This window comes from Lepisma saccharinum, chromosome 7 (assembly GCF_977018435.1).
Source record: "Lepisma saccharinum chromosome 7, izLepSacc3.1, whole genome shotgun sequence".
Taxonomy (NCBI): Eukaryota; Metazoa; Arthropoda; class Insecta; order Zygentoma; family Lepismatidae; genus Lepisma; species Lepisma saccharinum.
The window spans coordinates 7,837,860-7,861,598 of record NC_139235.1 but is presented as its reverse complement, the minus strand read 5'-3'; the positions used below and the strand labels follow the sequence as shown (position 1 = coordinate 7,861,598).

At 39.9% G+C, this 23,739-nt stretch overlaps 1 protein-coding gene across 2 annotated transcripts in view; it reads right to left on the bottom strand.

Annotated features, from left to right (window-relative positions):
- The window catches only part of LOC145990122 (uncharacterized), a 45,045-nt gene that overhangs the window by 8,623 nt on the left and 12,683 nt on the right, over positions 1–23,739 (bottom strand). The window contains exons 2-3 of one of the 2 annotated variants that reach the window (XM_083125780.1): positions 22,471–22,672; positions 11,920–12,099 (exon numbers count right to left, since the gene is read on the bottom strand). In XM_083125780.1, coding sequence (XP_082981906.1) covers positions 11,920–12,099; positions 22,471–22,666 — 376 coding nt within the window. In that variant the 5' untranslated portion in view covers positions 22,667–22,672. The remainder of the gene's footprint in view (positions 1–11,919; positions 12,100–22,470; positions 22,673–23,739) is intronic. The other variant, XM_083125779.1, reaches the window with a different exon arrangement.

Here is a 23,739-nt window from a genome sequence, read left to right as displayed (position 1 = left end):
TGACCAGAAACAGCAAAACACATGACTTATTACTATATACTAAGTATGTAATTATGAGTATTATTAAAATTTTTACTAAAAGTTTCAAAAGACCGTGCATGAACTAGGGTAGTGGATGGGACGTTCGGGCTACAAATGGCTCTCACATGACATTTAGAAAGAAATCATTGATCTACTAGGGAGATCTGTTTTGCGCTCCGTGGTAGCAGATATTAAAAGTCGGGAATATTTTGCTATTATGGTTGACGAAACTTGTGACAGTGACATATCCATCCGTGGACAATTAATATTCTGCATTCGAACTGTGAATAAAAATTTTGATATTTTTGAGGAATTCATGGGCTTTTATGAAATTCTGAACACTGAGGCCAAAACTTAAAAAAGGGAGAGAGTGAGTCCTTCATTAATTTATTTCAGTGATCAGAGCCCCCCCCAATAATTTTGACAAGTCGGCGCCCCTGACTCTCACGGATACTTTGCTTCATGCCCTTAAATAAACTGGGGCGTAAGTATCCTCAGAAATGCAGTTCCCCGATTTGTGTATTCTTTTTTATGTTTGATATTAATAGATTACATATAAGTATTTAAAAAATAAAAACAAATAAATAAAAAGAAACATAAAAACTGTGATCAATGTGCTCATGCTCAAAAGGCTTAATCTGGTATCCAGAACAGGTCGGTTTACAATCGTTGGGTTATCATACTCAGTACCACAATTTGTAAATGATAGGTCCAAAACTCCAAATCCTCAGAAGTGGAAGATTTATTTGCCAGGACATAACCTGCTTCCTTGTGTTGTTTCAAACATGTGAAGTTACAATCGTAAAACATGCACTACAGCGAACAGATACGTAAACAGTTGAATGTCGCTATTGATTGACAAAGTAATGGCTGCAAAGCGTTACTTTTTTAGTAACTTTTCCAACTCTGGTTACGAAGGATTACAAGGATTATGGTCAGAACTTGAAAATGCCAAAAACATTAAAATATTGTTGAAACATAATTAAAATAATTATAAATATACACGTATTAAAATGTAAGCTTGAATTCTTTATAGACATCAAAATGGACACCTTGTATATGTGTGTGTGCATACACACACGCGCGCGCGCATCGATGCAATAAAACTAAAAGAATTGGATTAAATTAGTTTTTTCTTTCCCGACTGAACTTTCATCAAGGCTCTTGCCGCCCTTAATCACCCTTACGCCTATGGTAATGAACATATTTTTCAATAAAATCGTGAAATGATAAGTCTCCCATGCCTCTCTAATCTACACCAACCCTTTTCAGTATGTCCGAGAGTTTCATCCAATTCACTGTCAACTGATTTCTTTCTCTCCAAAGATAAGTGTGTGTGTGTGTGTTTACCGAGATCAACCATTATGTCTCACTATTTTTTTTCAGCTTGGCAAGAATTCTCTTAGGTCCGCTTTGTGTTCAGACAGGGGCGTGCGGTGACGTCGACACTTGGGGTAGCAATCAGAGGCGTGCCCAAGGGATGTTTGCGTGGATTATAACCCATCCCTTTTAGGGCCCAGTATTCCTAATAAAAGACCGTCAAGGACAGGACAATATTGCCAAATGAGGAATGACTACTAAGAAAAAAAGTACACGCAACTCCCACCCCCTTTCGAAAATAAAAAAACGATTTGATTTGACTACTAAGCCAGACATACCGGGTTCGAATCTCGGCTTGGCCATGGGTGTTCTTTGTTTTTGTCCCTTCATCAATTTTATCGCATCATCTTCGCAATTAGCCAAAAGTGGCGGAAAAGCGAAGTAAAATAAACCAAATCCTTCAATCAATCAATGACTTAATTTGATTTTTGTTACTTAGCGTCGCTTTTTATCACATTTGGTTAATCGCGAAGATGATTCGATAAAAGTGAGGCAATATAAGATTTCAGAGGAGGGGCTAGAGTGGTTCCAACAAGGGTTGCAAGATGATATAGCGGTTATGCTTACGAGGGAAATGGAAAGAGCGTTGGGCGAAGGCGAGGTGGAAAGAGGGGTCTCTTTATACTACCACATCATAATGCAAGCAGCGAGGCACATGTTGCGGGACACACGTCAACAAGTTCCCAGCAAGGCTGACACGTGGTATAAAGACGTATGTAAGATGCACAAACGAATATTGGATCGATCTCTAAGGCAATTCCGTGCTCGCAAAACTGAGCATTCTAGATTAAGTTACTTAGAAGAACGCCGGCGTTACGCGCAGGTTTTGGAAAGGGAGAGGGAGAAGTGGGGGGAGAGGAAAGTGAGTGCTCTTCAGGAGGCCATCCAGGGCCGGGATATGAGGAACTTGTGGCGGATTATTCGCAACCTGCAAGGGAGTCTGTACACAATAGACAGTATCTCTGCACGGAGCTGGGAGGATCATTTTCTCAAGCTGCTGGAAGGGGAGGGGGGGTCAGGGGCTATTCCAAACGAGGGCGGGTTCCTGGGTACTTTTGTTCCAATCCTTGACGAAAGTGTGTCGAGGCTGGAATATGATGCGGCTGTCCGCTCGCTGAGGACCGGCAAGGCGGCGGGTATCGATGGAATTGGACCAGATCTCGTGAAGGTGCTGAATTGTAACGAGCGATTGGCAGAAACGGGAAGGTCTCTGCTCAACAACATATTCAATAGTAGAACCTTCCCCAAAATATGGAAAACGAGCGTTATTTGTCCTCTTTACAAGGGGAAAGGGGATGTAAATGACACTAATAATTACAGAGGTATTTCTCTCCTGCCCGTGTTAGGGAAAGTATATTGTAGTATTCTGTACAACAGATTGAGAAAATGGGCCGATATTTTTGATAAACTGACCCCCCTGCAGGCTGGTTTCAGGTCCAATTATAGCACTGTAGATAATGTTTTTGTCCTGAACACATTGATCCAAAACAAGTTAAACGAGAAAAGGGGAAAATTATATTGCTGTTTTGTTGATTTTGAAAAGGCGTTTGACTCTATCAATAGGCAAATGCTGTGGGGGAAGTTATGGGACATGGGGGTTTCGGCTAGAATGATTAATACGCTAACGAATATGTACAGAGGGGTCAAATTTTGTGTCAAATGTGGGCAGGGGGTGGTGTCTGGGCAGCATGAGAGCACGGTAGGCGTCAAGCAGGGATGCATACTTTCACCTTTACTTTTCATTCTTTTTATTAATGACGTTGCTAGCTTCGTGGGAGAAGAAGGAGCTGAAACACCGGAGATAGTCGGGACACCGATACCAATGCTTCTCTATGCGGATGATCTCGTTTTAATATCAAACGAAGTACAGGGGTTACAGCGGGGATTGAACAGACTTAAACAATATTGCACAACATGGAAGTTGAAGGTAAATACACGAAAAACTAAAATAATGGCGTTCAAGAAAGGTTATGTTTTCGCAGCAAAGGAGCGGTGGACCTATGGGGATTCCGAGCTTGAAAGGGTCAAACGTTTCACCTATCTAGGCATCACGCTGAGTATGGCAGGGGAGTGGACAAAGCACATCGAAGGCAGAAAGGGAAAGCTTGTTATGGGCTGGGCAAGGTAGAGCGACTGCAACGGAAAGTCCCTACAGTCAGTGTGAGATTGCTGGACCAAATTTATGAAGCAACGGTGAAAGCAACCCTATTTTACGGCGCGGAACTATGGGGGAGGGTAGGGGGGCGAGTAGCAAATCAGATACAAGCGCGGTTTTTAAAACAAATACTGGGAACCAGCACGAGTGCAAGCACGTGTGGCGTCCTGAGGGATATGGGAAAACATAGGGAGGATGTCGAAGCGAGGATGAGATGCTTCAAGTACTGGATGAAGCTGGAACAAGGGGCCGGAGACTCACTGAAAGAACAGTGTCTGCGAGTTCAGATTGAGGAAGGGTTCGCACGCCACTGGGCAAGTGGAATTAAGGACGACTTGTACAGAATGGGTCTGGGGGAACTGTGGGAAGAGGTGAGGGGCGGGAGGCGCGAAACTGGGATGTTGCAAATCATAAGGGAAAGGTTGGTGGACGGTAGCAGGCAAGACATCATGGCAGAATGTAGGGAGAAGGTAACGCTCGTCGCCGCACAACCGCCAGGGGTGTGGGTGGAATGGGGGAGAAAACGATACATTGATACGTGTACGTACCAGCAAAGACGTGGATTCGCCTGGTTCCTGCTAGGGGGGGTGGAGGCAACACAAACTCAAGGGGCCGGACGGTCGTGCCATCTGCACGTTATGCGGCGAAGAGGAGACGAGGGCTCACATCCTACACGAGTGTGTTTGGTCGGCACCCCTCAGACAACGCAAATGGGAGGACAGTGCAAGGGACAACATTGAGCAGACCATCCAGGCTATATGTAGGGAGGAGAGGAGTGGTATAACGAATGTAAATATCAAAGCCCTGGGCTCCTATTTGCATGCAGTTTGGAGGGAGCGCAGGAAAATGCTGCAAGGAGTCAGTGAAAGTGAAGGGTACGGAACAGCAGGGGCTCAAGCATAGGTGAAGAGTGTAATGTAGTGTTGTGAAAATGAACAATCTCAAATGCAAGAAGAGGACCACATTGCTATTTATATATGTACATAGTATGTAATTATTTTCCAAATGTTTCTGTTTATAAATGTTTCTGAATGTATGATAAATGGGGTGCATGTTTAAGGTCGGGGTGTTTATGTAACAATATTGTAAGATACGCACAGCCGAAGGGCTCGTACCAATATCAATAAATATCAATATCAATATCAATATCAAGAACACCTATGTCCAAGTCGGGGTACAGGTGTCGTAGCACGCTGTGATAACCACTCCCCAAGGCTATTTGATTTGGTGTTTTAAGTCCACTTTATGCACGGAAAGGCTAATCGGGACTGAACCTGCAGTTTAAAGTGGGATCCAAATCACTATGTGCCTCTACCTCGTACCGATCCGGGACCAGGGTTGGCAAAATTGTTTTTTAAACAAATATAACATTTAAAACATATATAATTATTAAATAGAATCTCCTAACCATAAAAGGATGGACTATTATAAAATAAACCCTTCCTGTCTCATCGTTCTTAAACGTTTTACACGAGTTTTTCCGTATTTATGGACCACCCTGTAGATTGGTAGAAGGGAACTATTGTGTTCACCAAACATATAGAAATTCATATTATGAAGAAAGTAATTAAGTTAAGGAGCTTTTTAAGGGCATATTTTGGCATATTTGGCCATCTTGGGTGATATATCATATTTTGATGGATTTTCGGTCATATTCAGCATATTCTTGAGTTTTCAAGAAATATACAGTCATTTTCGAAGTGGATTCGTTCTTACTGCCATGTTTGCTCGAGAGTTTTTTTTTTTTTACTGTAGCAAAATCTTTTTCTTTTTTATTTGAAAATTTAGAGAAAGTATTTATTCATTGTGTATTTCAACTCAAGACCCATAAAGTGAACTAAAAATAGTACGTATGTGAAAATATCTCACCATTTAGATTTTGATGTTTGAAACAGTCCAGTTATAAGGACATATTTTTCAAATTATAGTGCATATTTTGTAAAATTTTAGGTCATAAGAGCATATTTTATTTTGCATATTTTGATGATTTTTACGTCATAAAAATCCTAGCCCTAGTGATGATGAAATTGATGAAGGACACGCACAAAGAATATCCACGCACAGGACGGGATTCGAACCCGGGACCTCTGGCGTCGTAGCTGTGCTCGCCACATCGCCACGGAATCGGTATGTTCTTAGGTATATTAGAAACCATGAGGTGAAAAGAAATACATAACACAAGGTCTGGTGTAAGAAATTCAACTTTCTCACTACAGGGTGTTTTGCCATGACTTGATTGTGAGTGCGGTGGTTCTAATGAAGGACGAGCTAATGAATTAACTAAAATGCAATGAGAAAAGATACAACTATAATGGTAAAATGTGCCCAAAAATACAATACTATTGACAACAAGAATGACAACAATAAAAAAACAAAATATCACCAACTACATGAACAATACTTCAAAACTAACTTACGTACAATGAAAGTGAAATGGAAATTCATTACATTTTTGTGCTGAAACTAATACTTACCAAATTTCAAAGCTTAGTATAAATAGCCTGTACGATTCTTATTCATAGAGAAATATGCTACACGTATCAAACAAACATCTGCAGCTAAATGACTTACATTCTATATTTCATAAATTACCTTATATAATACTTTAAAATCCTTTTTGAACATGTATATTGTAATAAAAATCGTACATGTATAGAGTAGGGATGGCCAGATCCGGATCCTAGCGGATCCGAAATCCGGATCCGGTTGGTTCCGGATCCTAAAATTTTTCGGATCCGGATCCGCGGATCCGGAATTTTCAGATCCGGATCCGGATCCGGTACTTTCGGATCCGGATCCAGAATTTTCGGATCCGGATCCGGTACTTTCGGATCCGGATCCAGAACTTTCGGATCCGGATCCGGAAGTTTCGGATCCGGATCCGTTTTGCCATCCCACATGCGCTTCTTTGGAAAGTAACAATGTGCTTATAACATATTGTTACCAGCTAATATACATATAACAGTTGGGCTGAAAAGTTCGTAGGCTAACATAGTAAAAAATATTTTTTTGACAAAATTCGATTTTATTATTCAATATAGTTGCCTTCGAGGGCGATACAACGATTATAGCGGTCATACAATTTTTCGATGCCATTTTTATAGTACGATTTCTCTTTAGCCTCAAAATAGGCCTCAGTTTCGGCGATTACCTCTTCATCAGTGCTAAATTTCTTTCCAGCGAGCATTCTTTTAAGGTCTGCAAACAGGAAAAAGTCACTGGGGGCCAGATCTGGAGAATATGGTGGATGGGGAAGCAATTCGTAGTCTAATTCATATAATTTTGCCATCGTTTTCATTGATTTGTGACACGGTGCATTGTCTTGATGAAACAGCACTTTTCTCTTCTTCAAATGGGGCCGTTTTTTCGTGATTTTATCCTTTAAACGCTCCAACAACGCTATGTAATAATCGCTGTTGATGGTCTGGCCCTTTTTGAGGTAATCGATGAATATAATACCATGCGCATCCCAGAATACTGATGCCATAACCTTGCCAGCCGACTGTTGCGTCTTTCCACGCTTTGGATTCGGTTCATCACGTGCAGTCCACTCGGCTGACTGTCGATTGGACTCTGGAGTGTAGTTATGGAGCCATGTTTCATCCATTGTAATATATCGACGGAAAAATTCGTGTTTATTACTGTTGAATATCGGTAAACATTGCTCCGAATCATCAAAACGTTGTTGCTTTTGATCGATTGTGAGCACGCGCGGCACCCATTTTGCACACAGCTTTCGCATGTTCAAATATTCATGCACAATATGTCAACACGTTCCTTTGATATTTTTAAAGTCTCAGCTATCTCGATCAACTTCACTTTACGATCATTTAAAATTATTTTGTGGACTTTTTTGATGTTTTCGTCGGTAACAGCCTCTTTGGTGCGTCCACTGCGTGCATCATCTTCGATGCTCATTTCGCCTCGTTTAAATTTAGCAAACCACTTCTCAACGGTTGATTTTCCTGGTGCAGAGTCCGAATAATGTTTATCAAGCCAAGCCTTGGCTTCAACAGTATTTTTTTTCGCCAAAAAGCAATGCTTTATTAACACACGAAATTCTTTTTTATCCATTTTTTCACAATAACAAAAGCTGCTTCACTCACAATGATATATTTCACGAACTAATTATCCGGCAGCTGTGAAATTTATACACGTATCTTTTGAAGGTTAGTACTAAATAAAAATCACATGGATTTAATTCTAGTAACGCTATCTATGAGTCAGCCTACGAACTTTTCAGCCCACCCGATATATATAATATACATACACACATATATATATATAGTGTGTGCGCGCGTGTGCGATTTGTAATTAATTAATACACTTACAAGGGAGGTCTAAGTCTCCCCCTCCGATTTCCATGAAACTTGCAGGGCCCAAATGAAGAAATACGTGTTTTTTTTGTTTCGGCAAAAAATTTGTTCTAGGGGGCAACCACCTCTCAAATGTCAAGATGAGGACAAATTGAAGTGGGGATCTGACCCCTGTGTTCCCCTCCGATTTCCATGAAACGTGGCAGGTGTATAGTAGGGATGGTCAGATCCGGATCCTAGCGGATCCGAAATCCAGATCTTTATTTTAATTTGTAGAACTGTAACTGTAGAACAATTGTATAATTTTTGTATAACATTTCTATCTTGTTATATGTGTTAAAGGTTTCATCCTGGAATGGAATTTCTCACATTTATGTGTGTTTTCATCCCCCCCCCTCAAATGTCAAGATGAGGAGAAATTGAAGTGGGGATCTGACCCCGAAACCACGTAAATATGGCATAGGAAGAAACAAGGGGCATACGGACTCTCTATACACCTGTTACACCTGTCAAATTTCATGAGAATCGGAGGGGGACGCAGGGGTCAGATCATCCTCACGTCAATTTGTCCTCATCGTGACATTTGAGGCGGGTTTTCCCCCTAAAACAGTTTTTTTTAGCCGAAACAAAAAAAAAACCACGTATTTCTTCCTTTGGGCCCCTCTATATACCTGCCAAGTTGCATGAAAATCGGAGGGGGACACAGGGGTCAGATCCTTACTTCAATTTGTCCTCATCCTGACATTTGAGGGGATTTTGCCCCCTAAAACAGTTTTTAGCTGAAACAAAAAAACACGTATTTCTTCCTTTGGGCCCCACTATACACCTGCCAAGTTTCATGGAAATCGGAGGGGGACACATAAGTCAAATGCCCACTTAAATTTGTCCTCATATTGACATTTGAGGGGGGGGGGGTTGCCCCCTAAAACAGTTTTTTAGCAGAAACAAAAGAAAAACACGAATTTCTTCATTTGGGCCCGTTTATACACACACCTGCCAAGTATCATGGAAATCGGAGGGGGACACAGGGGTCAGATCCTCACTTCAATTTGTCTTCATCTTGACATTTGAGGGGGTTTTGCCCCTTAAAACAGTTTTTTAAAACAGTTTTTTAGCTGAAACAAAAAAACACGTAATTCTGCCTTTGGGCCCCACTATACACCTGCCAAGTATCATGGAAATCGGAGGGGGACACGGGTCCGATCCTCACTTCAATTTGTCCTCATCTTTACATTTGAGGGGGTTTTGCCCTCTAAACCCGTTTTTTAGCTGAAACAAAAAAACACGTATTTCTTCCATTGGGCCCCACTATACACCTGCCAAGTATCATGGAAATCGGAGAGGGACACAGGGGTCAGATCCTCACTTCAATTTGTCTTCATCTTGACATTTGAGGGGGTTTTGCCCCTTAAAACAGTTTTTTAAAACAGTTTTTTAGCTGAAACAAAAAACACGTAATTCTGCCTTTGGGCCCCACTATACACCTGCCAAGTTTCATGGAAATCGGAGGTGGATACTTAGATAACCTCCCTTGTAATTATTTAACACTGCATATATTATAATGTTTTATTTTAATTTGTAGAACTGTAACTGTAGAACAATTGTATAATTTTTGTATAACATTTCTATCTTGTTATATGTGTTAAAGGTTTCATCCTGGAATGGAATGTCTCACATTTATGTGTGTTTTCATTTCCAATACATTCGAATGAATACATATTCGTTTCAATGGCATTTACAAAATCACCTCTGACATGTGTGCACGAGTGTGTTAGCCGATGCGTAGCAAAGTATTTTAGGAACAACACTTGAAAAAAATTCTTGTTGGACTAACGAAAAATTTCTTTGTAATAGAAGATCATAATACCTTTTAAGTTGTGGTAATATTATAATGGGATTGAGATACGAAACTCTCGGATCCGGATCCGGATTTTCGGATCCGGATCCAGATCCGAATCTTTCGGACCCGGATCCGAAATTTTCGGATCCGGAACTTTCGGATCCGGAACTTTCGGATCCGGATCCAGATCCGAAACTTTCAGACCCGGATCCGGATCCGGAATTTTCGGATCCGGATCCGCGGATCCGGAACTCTCGGATCCGGATCCAGATCCGGAACTTTCGGATCCGGATCCAGATCCGAAACTTTCAGATCCGGATCCGGATCCGGAATTTTCGGATCCGGATCCAGATCCGTAACTTTTGGATCCGGATCCGGATCCGTTTGGCCATCCCTAGTATAGAGTACCGTATTTTAGCAAAACAAAGAATTTAGAGCTCGATACTTTGCAAACCAAACAACTAATGCTACGTCAATGACACAAAAAAGTCTATTCCGACATTTTTGAATATTTGGTATTTAGCAGATAGTCCATGGGCATATGTAATCCCGTGGGTTTTGGAATTAAGGGAATAAATGACTACCGGTAATACGTTGCTAGTGTGGTACACAATCACATACTACCAGGTATTTACCCGCAATTGTGGCATATGGCCTGTGTGACGTCATAAATCCAAGATGGCTGCCGATTCATGCACTAACAAAGAAAATCGATAATAACTCATTCAAGAGTGTTTTTTGACAAAATGTTACACATACATTTTTTGTTCACAATTGAAAAGAGAACAAAATTGATTCTTAAGATTTTTTTCGTATCTTGTACTGTTATGGAGATATATCCAGTGAAACTATTTTGTGTCTTTTTCTGCAAGGATTCTAAACGTATGTTAAATTTTATTTGACATTCTGGAATATAAAGGGGAAACATTACTGCCTGTGATATTTGTTGACGCCTATTATTATGGCGCATGACTTGAGTGACGTCATACATCCAAGATGGCTGCCTCTGCAGACATTAACAAAGAAAAACGAGCATATCTCCTAAACTTCTTTGGGAGTCATTTTGACCATTTGTAAGTTTATTGGGTTTTGCACGAAGTGAAGATATGTGTATGGAGGATGGCCTTCATTTAGAGGTATACAATCATGATTGTGTACCATACTAGCAACATATTACCGGTAGTCATTTATTCCCTTCATTCAAAAACCCACGGACTATAGAAATATTGACATATGCCCCTGGACTAAGATGTATCCTATTTTCAGCACTTGGACAGACATAGAACAAGTAAGAATATCAAATAGGTGGAGATAGGGTCCCACACATTTACAGTCCCTGCCATTGATGAAAGTGATGGGATCAGCATCACGCGCAGGGCCGCCTTTACTTCCCGAAGTTCCCCCAGACGTTATTAGACGCTGAGTGAACCACAGAGACGCTCCATGTATGGACACTGCTGCAAACATTTCTAGATTACTATATTAGATTAACCATCCTGGGAAAATACGTATCCTATACATACATCTCTCTCTCTCCCTCTGTGTGTGTGTTTATAAGTCTATGGCCGAGCGCGTTAACTGGTCGATTTTCGATCTCGTCACCAAAGTTTCCTCTTATTTTGCCAACTACAGTAGTTTTCTGATCCCAGTACATGCGTTGCAATTTCACAATGACCTGGCTTACACACTTCTGGCAGATCTTACACACTTTTTTGCATTTGTACTGCCATCTGAAATGCTTTACGAGAACTAACTCACACACTGTTCATGAAAATTTCCTACAATTTGGGGAACTTTTTAGAATAAACTCAAAACTGTATCAGGGCATTATTTCATAATTTTCTTCAAGGGTCCCGGGTTCGAATCCCGCTCGGGCTTGGTTGTTTGTGAATGTCCATTCATCACTTTCATCATTTCATCACTCATCCCTATCTTTGCAAATTAGGCACGAGGCACAAAACGCGACGTAAAATAAACTAAATCAACCAATCAATCATAATTTTCTTCCGGATTTTGTATGGTTTTTAACCCCGGGGACTAAAGGAAAGTTTCCCAGAGCCAATTTGATTCCCCGGTGTGTACTCACACAGTTCCCCGAAACGACGAATGTGAAAACACACACACATATATATCACATATCCACAGAGAACAGGCAGTTCACTAAACTACCGTGCAAGAGAGCGTGTAGTAGGAGGCCGTGTACTTGCCAAACAACGTAAATGCATGTCCAACCTGCAGGCGGCGCTGTTCTGCCTCGGCCTGCCTTTCGTCCAGCAGCTGGTGGGTGAGCGAGAGCTGCTGGTCCTCCAGTCGCTGCAACCGCCTCGGAGGGTGCTTCTTTATCAGGCTGTCGTCCTTCACAGGCACCTCGAAGGCCATGGACTGGGCTGCGAGAACAAGAATAAAGGTATCTGTACACCTAGTCTCAAGTCAATTTTTACAACCCAAACATGTTAAAATATAGCAGTACGAACCGTTTGTGTTTTATATGTTATTTCGTCAACGTTTTATACTTTGAAAGTGCAGCTTCTTCATGGCCAATGATGAGCGTTTGCCAGTGGTGTTTGTTTCAACCCTACAACACTACCGTATGTAAAATTTGCTTTGCGCTCAAATCCCTCCCCTATCTCCCACCTCGCACCCACTCACCCCTCCGCCTAGCAGTGCCTCGGACATTCTTTCAGACGCGAGGCAGCACTGTGGTAAGGAGGGTGCAAGCATTGAACGTCTGTTCGTTATGTTGGACTCTGTACGCCGATAATAGCCCCGTCTATTTGGCTGCACTTTTTGACTAGATTTGACTCTCTTTGCACCGAAGCGTCTAGTTCGTTGATTTCGAGTCAAATAGTATATTTGGTGTCTGCACTACCTTTCGGACCGGTGTATGGTCACGTGGTGCGTGCTAACTAATCAAATGACCGTTTAAAGCAGCATGCATTTGTTGAATCTTCTGAATTTGAACATCGCATTCCGTCTAGTTGGTTGAACGTAATTTCCTTGCACCACTCTAAAGCCTGAATCACACGGAACTGGATATCCAGTAGGAATGCTCTAGTTGACGCTGGATTTGCTAGTTTTCGCCTCACACGGTACTTGTTACACCGTACTTGCCGATAGTCTTTCGTTCCCATAATGGCGGCCGCGCGAGATGTAAACAACGTATCACTTCACACTTTTAAAATACGATAACTATTCAACCAAGAGGAATATCGCTTCGTATTAAATAGTTTTAGGTAGAGAAGAATGGCGCTGATAAAATACATACTTTACAATGTTTACTATACACGTATGGAAGAATATTTTAGCTTTTTCAATTGTAAACACCGTGCACTCAGTCACCATAGACGGTACTCGACTTGCCTTTCGTGCTGTATGCACTCGGAAACCACAGACAAAAAACGCTACTTTGCAAACTCACAGATTATATTCACATGGCGAAACTTTGCTATGATTGGCTGTTCCACAGAATCTAGTCGAAGAATTAGTAGCAATTAGAACATGTCCTATTCCTCCAAACCAGTCAAGCAGTTAGCCAGGCGGCCATGATTGCTACCTAGAAAGTTAGTTCAGCGCCAACTAGGGCATTCCTGCTAGATATCCAGTTCCGTGTGATAGGGGCTTAACACTGGATACACCTGCACTGCAATGTCAAAAAGTGCAGCCAACTAGACGGGGCTAATACGTTGCGCTACTAATAGAAGAAAAATTGTGCACGTAATTTTGACATTTGTAAATTCGATTTGGATAGTTAGATTTTGAAAACAAAAGTTTAGAACCATGCACTATTTTCTTGTAAGACTTTAAAATTACATTCGTTCCTTATTTACAGCGTTATGAATATCATTATTGTTTGCTTTTCATAGTTTGAACTTTTCGCCTTCATTCTTAATGTACGAACGAGCTTGTCAATGAAGACCTTCTCTTAAAATATTCTATGTTAAATAAAACCATGTTTATACATTTTAAAATGAAGAATAAAGCTCCAATATTGAAAATAATGTTCACAAAGAATCGTCATTTTGTTTTCATGATGTAGAGGTTGTTTTAAAAATCGATCCCTTTATGTACGTAAAATTTACGTAGCGCTAGTTACACTGTAATATTGGAACAAGGTAGTGTTATAGGGTTAAATCAACCTTCCTCACCCCCACAAGTCTTCCGATTGTGTGGATGAGGTCTGCCCTCATGAGGGTCGACCTCTGTATGGTGAGCACCTCTGCGACGTGTCTGGGTTTTCCAGGAAAAATAAACGTAAAATTCCGTGCCCACTCTTTCCATCTGCCATGATGCCTATTGCTCGTGACAACCGTATGTCTGTTCCAAGTGTAACAAGCGAACCAGTAACTGATGAAGAGATGGCACAGGCTCTAAATGTGATTCAGTATTCTCCACTAAAGATTATCTTTGTTACTTTTAGCTAGGGATGGGACCGATTAATCGGTACTGTATCGGTATCGGCCGATATAGACATATCGGTGTATCGGTTTATCGGTAAAATTACCGATTATTTTACCGATCCGATATATTGATAAATATCTGATAATTTAGTGCAAAATTCTGCCATTTTGTTGTAATTATTATGGTTAATCTCCATGCCCTTCTTTCTAAAAAAGTAAATGTCTAAATATTCAACTTCTTTTGCACTGCAGTCACCATGAAACACACATTTATTAAGGAGATCAATGAACATTTCAGGTTCTTCAAGGACAATTTCTAATTTTATATCGGATCGGTAGAATATCGGTTATCGGTATCGGTAAATTTTATATCGGTACTTTATCGGTATCGGCCAAAATTTCATATCGGCCCATCCCTACTTTTAGCTAAATCTCATCCGCAAGGTTCACCTTAGACTCACGACTCACCATCTCGTCCTCGCTCTTATCCTCATCCTCACCACTCCTAACCCTCTCATGTCTTCCGGAAAGTGAGGTCTGCCCTCATGAGGGCCTCCTCCCGATTGTAAACACCTCTGGCGTCTACGTGTACTCAACGGTGGCCTACATTTACGAATAGGCCATGTAGGCTATGTTGGCGCAGGAATGTTTTGGATTTGCATGCTACAAAGTCAATTTAATAAACTTGAACTGCCATAAAAACGCAAGACTTTGTAATTTTTAATTTTTAAAGAATATTATCACTTTTTTCAAGTTAAATTTTAACAGGTTGTTACTCTAAAAGTTTTTATTTTCTCAAGTGAGTGAGCAAGTGAGGTAATTAATACTACAATAGCTGTGTAATAGATTCGACGTGGTTTGAATTATTTTCGATAACGATATAATGTAGTCAAAAAACCTTTTTGCGTTTACATGCTAAAAACGAGATTCTTTGAATGGCAGCATTTTGCTTCTGCCAAGTTTTTTGAGGGAGTATAAAGGGATCAAAGGTTTTATGGGTGTACCTTACCCCTCCGAAAATTTGGAGGGTACAATGCACCCCTGTACTCCCAGTTCCTGCACCACTGCGTGTAGACATACAGGGAGCGTGACGACCAGCGTAGGCTTAACAGTGGGTGTCTTACTAACGATAAAGATTATAAATATTTTTATCGACTGACAGTAAATGTATGAAAAAGTTTACCCCATGCAAACCATGTTACACGTGTGTAAGCAATCGTATATTTGTCTCTTCTCTGCTTGCAAAACTTTTATTTTTTCACAGAGTTTTGAAAAAAGAAACATGTTTCATTGATCTGTCATAATCTATGCAAGCAGAACTGAGGAAATAATCTATGTGATTGTACACACGTAATCATATAGTTCCCAGCACTGGATAAAGCAAGAACCCACGCTGCTTCAACTTCCTACAGATTGGGGTTTGAAAAGTAAATTTACTTGCAAGGTGCTCTGCTATTGGTTGGTTCAAGGTCATCACATTCTCTTGTTGAGAGCCAGTGTGTGCGAGTGGTGGTGGAAATGTGCAGATCGAGGAGGTTTTATTAATTAATCACGAGATGGCGGTAAGGAATCAAGAAATTAAAATAGATAACTTTGAGGGAAGGAAGTCAGGAAATGGGTTGTTTGTAGGCCTATATTTTTTATGCTCGGCCTACCTGTGCCTGGAGCGTTTTTTCTATTTTAATTTTTGGTATTTAGCGTCGGTTTTCTGCCACTTTTGGCTAATATAGACGATGAGTGATGATATGATGAAATTGATGAAGGGACACACAGAAAGAACTGCCATGCCCAGGCTGGGATTCGAAGCCAGGATCCTCGGCGTCGTAGCACGCTGTGCCAACCACTCCGCCACGGAGGTCAGCTGTGCCTAAAATGGAACAGAAGTCCTGGAACTCATGGACGAACACATGTAGCCAATCTTTGTCATCTTCATTTGTGTCCTGAAAGTGATGATGGTGTTCTAAATCTTCGGGTGACAGAAATACGTCCGAGTGATGTTGCTTCTACGAAGTTGCAGCGTATTCTGGAGCGAAACAGTGTTGCCCTCCCTGCTACAAGTTCTTCAAAGACAATATTTAATGAAACAGAAGAGCACGATACTTGATAACAGGAGTCAGCTGTGGTCACCCTCTACCAGCTCTATGAAATCTGTCTTGGGAATCTTTGGAGCAGCGTGTAATGGTAGAAAAGGGGAGAAAGCAAGTGGACGGAACAAAGCAGTGCGCGCTGCTGAAATGACTGGTAGTTGTAGCCGCGTTTTCCCTCAACTTCTCTTCTCATGAGTTCATTGGTTTAGCCTTCTGAGTCACTGGTTGCGCAGAGACTTGATTTCGCTCGCTTGCTCCAGGGATTCCCGGAACAGAGTGTAGGTGAAACCAGATCTAAGTTTCGCTCCTGCCAGTGCAAATAAATGTATCAACTATTATGAGAGGACTGCTCTGTTGACAGTCTGGAAATCTTCGTGAACGATCGACGAATATACTACACAGATTGGCATGTTGTATCTATATATACATGCACAGATAACACAGGTCGACAAAGGAAACATTTTTTGAGACCTTTTTTATATCCAATAAGTGATTTTGCATCTTCAAGATGTATGAATTACAGAAAAGAGCCATTTTGCTGTATCACATCAGGTTTCTTAAAAATGACACATAATATGTACATGGTTGAACTTGCAATTCTGTAATACACGAGACCCATACAACCAACATAATATACTTAACAGCAATGAAACACACATTGCATTATAATATGTCATTTGGTACAGGTATAGATTAGTACATGAAATTCATAAACACATTTCACATTGCCTATTGTGACATATATAGTCCAAAGGAAAAGAAGCATGACAGCCACTAATGATCCCGTACATGATCTGTCAATAGAAGCGTTGCCGCTTGGATGAACAACTTCTTGTACGACACGTTCTCCTGTGCACTGTAACAAACAGTAGTCGGCCATCATTGATGTATTCCAGCGTCCTTGGTACCACCTTTCCATCTTCGTTGTACTTTACTTTTTCTAGTAGCCGCTCAAGATTGTCACATGTCTCCTTCAGATGGACAGAACGAGCGACTGGGACTGTAGAATGTTACCATTATGTGACAACACATTTTTTAAACTTCTATTGCTTAAATCAATTCGTATCTGTTATACTCTTCTCCTAACTTATTTATGAGGTTTGGAATGTGTATGCGATATACTAAGGATCTTTCCTGAGTAAAATACTGTTCTAGTTCTTTCTCGAAATGTCTGTAAACTGTTACATATATTCCTGGAATTAGCAGGTTTTTCTTTCAGCCTAGAAGCCAGAAGTTCTGCAGTATCCTTTGGGACATTTAAATCTTCAACCAAATCATTGGGTTCATTTTGTGTGAAAGGTTGGGGTATGCCTTGTGTGTGTGAACCTTGTGTGTCTCCCAAGATGAGTCTGTCATCTTCAGATGACTCGACTGGCGTAGAACTTGATTCAGATTGCAGTATCTCAAGGTTCTTCGGAGGGTTCGGTGCAGGAACATCAGAGCAATGTGATACAGGCCTTCTACCAGAATACAAGTCCGAATAAAACATTATTATTTTTAGTCTTTAATTTGCACATAAAAAATAACGATGAATGATTGTTGATTTTCACATCAATATTTGTATTGCTATTTCATAGGAATAGTGTGTATTTTTAAATCTTATTGTTAAATAGACATATGTAAATTATTAAAAATTGGTATGCGATAGGATAAAACTGGGGTCATTTTTTGATTCAGGAACACAACTTCAACTTACTTAAAAAATCAGCGTCACAATCAAAGATGGAAAATCCGTGTTGACCTGTATAATTATAGTAAGTTGAAAATAAAATATTCAAATAGCTTTACTACATAAAAATGTTCTTCAGGATTTGGCTTGAGTTTCGTTTTAGGTCAACTTTATGCACAGAAAGGCTAATCGGGACTAGGACTACAGTTTTAAGTGGGAACCGAATCACCATGTGCTTCAACCAGGTATCAAACCCGGGAGCCCTTAATTACAAGTGACGACGTTCCAGTAGGTGGGGAGGTACTGCTTCAGCACATAACACAACATTTCGAGACAACACCTTTTCGCTCGTCTTCGCTCAAATTTCTTTTTTTGCCTGTGTCGGGAATCGAATTTTCAACGGACACTTGATTTACACCAAATCTAGTGCGATAACCAACTACTGAGTTCAGCATATCCAAGTTTTAAGGGTAATCTCAAGGATTCAGGATCATATTTTATCAAAAGCTCACATATCACAGGCACCACTACTAGAGCAATGCGTCTCTTGGGCTTAGTGTATTGTCTTGCTGAAATTAGTGATACTTCAGCCCTCGCCTTGTACTTCAAAACATTATTTTTTCCAACACTAGAATTGCTCCTTGGCAGCAGAATCTTCTGGTACATTTCGGACAGTTGTCAATCCATAACTGGGGCACTTTCTGGTAAAGTGACGGCTTCTACTTACTCTGGCAATGAAGGTGTGTTGCATATAGAAACCTACGTAAGGTAAACATCACCACCACAACATATTGTGCAGTTCACAAACATCCTCAGGGACTGCACAGTCGCGTGTCAGAGTCCCAATTACTGTGACAAGGCCTGTTGTAAAAGTGGAATTAGTTTTATTTAATGTTTGTTTTATTTACACTTGATACTCTAATCAAGGATTATCTATTACGTACATTGCTCTAATCGGTAGATCTAAAGCTTGAAGTGGGATTCAAGATATTACGAGCCCTCAACAAGAATCGAACCTGGGACACCTTGACTAAGACCTTCGAGATCGAAACACACCCTGCCCCGATATACTAGAATTATTTATTATTTTTTAAGAAAGAAATGAAGATAGCACATAAATTGCGACTACTTTAAAACAACAAGTTAAGTTGGCTTTAAATAGTCTTACAATAGTAGGTAGATCCCTTAATTTGCGTTACACAAACAAGGTTCCACCTATATTTCCCTCTGCATATAAGGAGCAATGCACAATAATCACAGTGGTGTTAATTTGGATCTTATACTTATCAGCGGGCAATAACCTTTTAATTTCTTCTTTAGATTAAGTCTATAATAATATTAGATATGACTATTACACAAACAGTTATCAAAATTATTATCAAGACAATTTTAGTTATTTATTGTTATTTTATTTTATTCTTTTAACATTGAATTTTATTACATGAACTTTTAAATTCACACTTAAAGTAATTACGCTGAAAAAAGTACAATACGTTTCGACATACATTCTTGAGTAGGTTGAAGCAGATTTGTACGTCCTGGAATTTCCTGGACTATTTCATAATAGAAATCTGTGTTCCAAAGTTCTGATATGATTTATTGTCCGAGCGGATGGATATTCGGTGTCAAAGGAAAATAGTGAAGAAATTAGAAATATTGTATTTAAAGTAATGGCCAGAAAAATTTTGAATGAAGATGGTTTAATATTATAATAGTGCTATGGACTCAAAATGAGAAGTTCTTAATAGGATAAAATACAGGGCGTTCACAAATTAGGCACTACGAACAATAGCTCGCTTTAAATGTTTTTATTATTATTATTGAACGAGTAGTCTGTGATCCAGAACTAAAATAATTTTCGTGGAGGACTACAGCATATTTGGATTAAAACTTTGTTCTTTCGTGGCTGGTAGTTCGACCTACCTCCAGAACAGAGAGAAATATATTCTGTTTTTTTTTTGTTTTGAATGATTGTAATCGGCGACATGTCCAGAATTAAAGGAAATGCAAGGATTTTGTTTACTAGAAGGTAAATTAGAAATTTCTGAGAGGGTTCAGAAGAGTTAGTGGTGCGTGAGAAAAGAAAAAAAACTGTTTTATCAGGACTCACAACAGCTCTCTTGAAATCGTCATAATCGTAGGCTGTCTGCAGTGATAAATTTGTTCCGAAAAAATAATAAAACATGGGCTATTCACAAGTTAGACCACATTCATCATACAACTTGCCATATAAGACGGCCGATGGGACCCGTATGAGCAGTACGTGGAGAGTCACGTGACTGCGACAGTCAATCCGCTTCTATTGTATCGAAGCTCCCTCTAGCGAAGGCGTGGCCACCCAGGATACCTGGCAACGTCATCGGCTGGTATCTCGCAGTGTTTCTCTCTTTGCCTGCGCTGCCATTAGCCATCACATGTGGCGAGCTGTATACATCACACTATCCGAATCTAACGCACAGCACTGTCGTTGCCTGAACAGAGAAGCATTTGTGAGAGTTACATATTATCACGTATAATTGTAAGATATTACTTGTTTGGCGCTATACCTTATGTACTTTCATGGCGTCATTCAACTGGTTTGAATGTATTTTGAGTTGACAAGGATACACCACAACGCTAGAAAGTCGTTAGCAGCGATTCTGAAAATAAGTACAATATAACTCTCACCTCTGCCGTAGAAGTGTCGTCCTCTTGAATGCCTTGGTGACATACAAATGCAATGCAAGTTCTGAATGAGTGAATGTTCCAAATGTTTCTCTCCAAAGTCGCGCCCATAGTGTATGCACATGAGTTTCTTCTTAATATTTCCCTAAACGATCACTCACCCCCAAAATTCTGACAAAAATACAAATTCGTTTAAAGAGTTAAACTTGTAATGGTTATCTACAGTCGTTAAGACCGTTCTTAAGACCATGCAAACCTATTCGAGATATCAAACAGTTGTATTTTGATTTAAAGAAAACAGGTCAACGCGTCTAAAGATAGACGCCAGAAAATTAAGTTTCCCTAAGTTCTAAATCTTGTTGTTGCATTCATACTTGGGCCAATTTCCCTTAAATGAAATACCGAAGCTTTTAAATTTTAAAATCAAGATCACTAAATTTGCGGCAGTTATCGTGATACAAAATTGGTCCCTTTCTTCCTTCGCTTCTCCTAAACTTCCCCAACATTTCAAACATCTCAAGTTAGGAAATATTGAAGTTATGGTTGGAAAATTATTTTCAATAAGTTAGTTACGTGATCACTAGGGCTAGAAATTTTCATGACTTAGCATATTTTTTTTGCTAAGGGTGATGTGTTCCCCAAACATATAGAACTTCATGTTATGAAGAAACTAATGAAATTAAGGTGCTTTTTAAGGGCATGTTTTGGCATATTTGGCCATTTCTACGTGATAGAGCATATTTTGATGGATTTTCGGTCATATTCAGCATATTCTTGAGTTTTCAAGAAATATACAGTCATTTTCGAAATGGATTCGTTCTTACTCCCATTTTTACTCGAGAGTTTTTTTTTTTTGGGCTGTAGCAAAATCTTTTACATTTTTTATTTGAAAATTTAGAGAAAGTATTCATTGGACTGCAACTCAGGGCCCATAAAGTGAACTAAAATAGTACGTAAGTGAAAATATCTCAGCATATGTTAGATATTGATGTTTGAAACAGTCCAGTTATAAGGGCATATTTTTCAAATTATAGTGCATATTTTGTAAAATTTTAGGTCACGAGAGTATATTTTATTTGGCATATTTTGGTGAATTTTAGGTCATAAAAATCCTAACCCTAGTGATCACGATACTGTGGGCAGTGTTAAAATTTCACTAAATATCTTGACTAAAGGTTTCCAAAACTTTATATAGATCATTTCGACATTCCGGTAGAGCGTTGTAAACGTGCTAGGAATACGACAGCTGTCGGTGCCTAGAGTATTCATGGAACCACTTTCGCTCCCTAGCACTCGTTCGAGTCTCCACGCTCGAGCATTTGCGACGATAATAGCAGACGCATATATGTAAAATATCCGCTCTGGCAGTTTCAGCTCACAATCATTTTCATTTTCATTTAGACTAAACTGCATTTTAACGTGGATATGATGACTATGTTCACTCAAGCTTCAATTTCGCTGCGTCTTTCATCTCACGATCCATATTTGAGAACCCACTATCACAGACAAATTACGATTATACGTGTACTACTGGACTTCGAGCGTATACCGCTCATTTTGCCTGTTCGAGCGTTATTCGCTCGAGCGAAGAAGCTCTCGATTCCGCACGCTATCTAGCGTCGTCCGTGCGAACTATTTGGCACTCGAGCGAAATGCTCTCTCTCTCTCTGCACCTTTTTTATCCTTAATACCACTGCTTCTATGAATGACCTGACACATAACAATTAATCACCTTGTTTATAAAGTTACTGTCTACAGTACATGCAAAATTAAAGTGATTGCTTTACGCTACGTGAGTCATTGATGAGAAAACGCGGGTTTGAGTTTTCAAGGTTCCATCATACGCGGAAGAACTTCTAAAGCAGGAGCAACATCCACGGCTATTGTTAGAGAGAAAATCTTGCCTGGGAGCACTTCCCATACTCCACGGCCTGCGCTTACCTAAGGGCTCGTGCACGTTGCTCGTAGAAGAAGACGTGGATTCGTCCAGGATCTCTTCCGCCGGTTCCTCCCCCTGCAGGGGGTCCCTGGACGCCAGGGCGCTGGTGGACCTCATCGTGGGCTTCCGCTGCTGCTGGTCCGGCTCAGGCTCTCCCATCTGCTCCACGGTGGTGGCGCGGGAAGACCCGCAGCCCATCCCTCCCTGCAACAATGGAAACATTCCTAAGTTTGCATATATGAAGCTAATCAGGTGGGGCCCCGAAAACATAACCCTCCTTCCAAAAAACAAACAAAAAAAACCCTCGGTTTAGAGGAAATTCTACTTAAATATTTTAGAAACCTCTAAATTATTTTTCTCTAAAACTTTACATGCAGATTACAATCGGTTATGCATAAATGCACAGAAATGTTTGCTTGAATGACTTGGTTTGTTTTACATCGCTTTTCTACCAATTTTTCCCTATCGCGAAGATAAGGATGAGATGAAATTGATGAATGGCCATTAACAGAGAACATCCAGGCCGGGATTCGAAGTGATAGAAAATGTCATATGACAAAAATCTACAGTACATGTGGAAAATGTTTTGTTATCAATATTGTACTTACAATACACAGTACATTAGTAATAATGATTTTAGGAAAAATAGTTAAACAATATTGAACTTACACTTTAAAGAAAAAGTCAAGTGTCTTCTGCTTCAGGACATTGCATCGTTTCAAAAACCCATTTATCAGAAAAAAACTCGTATATTTTGCTTCGGACGGAACACCGAATTATCAAGACTCGAATTATCGAGACCCTACTGTAGATGCAGATCTGCTTGCGTCCGTGGTTAACTCCACTTACTGCATCTGATTGCATAGATCATCGAATTGAGAATTTTACACTTCATTACATCCTATGATAACAAAATGAAGGAGTATTATTGATGATTAGGACTAGAATTTTTATGACCTAAAAACCACCAAAATATGCAAGATAAAGTATGCTCTTATGACCTAAAATTTTACAAAATGTGCACTATAATTTGAAAAATATGCCATTATGACTGAACTGTTTTCAAACATCAATATCTAACATATGCTGAAACATTTTCACATACGTACTATTTTTAGTTCACTTTATGGGCCATGAGTTGGGAGTGCACAATGAATACTTTCTGTAAATTTTCAAATAAAAACAGTGATGTGCGTCTACGCGTAAACAACGATAGTCTACATTCTACACGTAGACTATTTTATACACGTAGATTACGAAATCTATGTAAA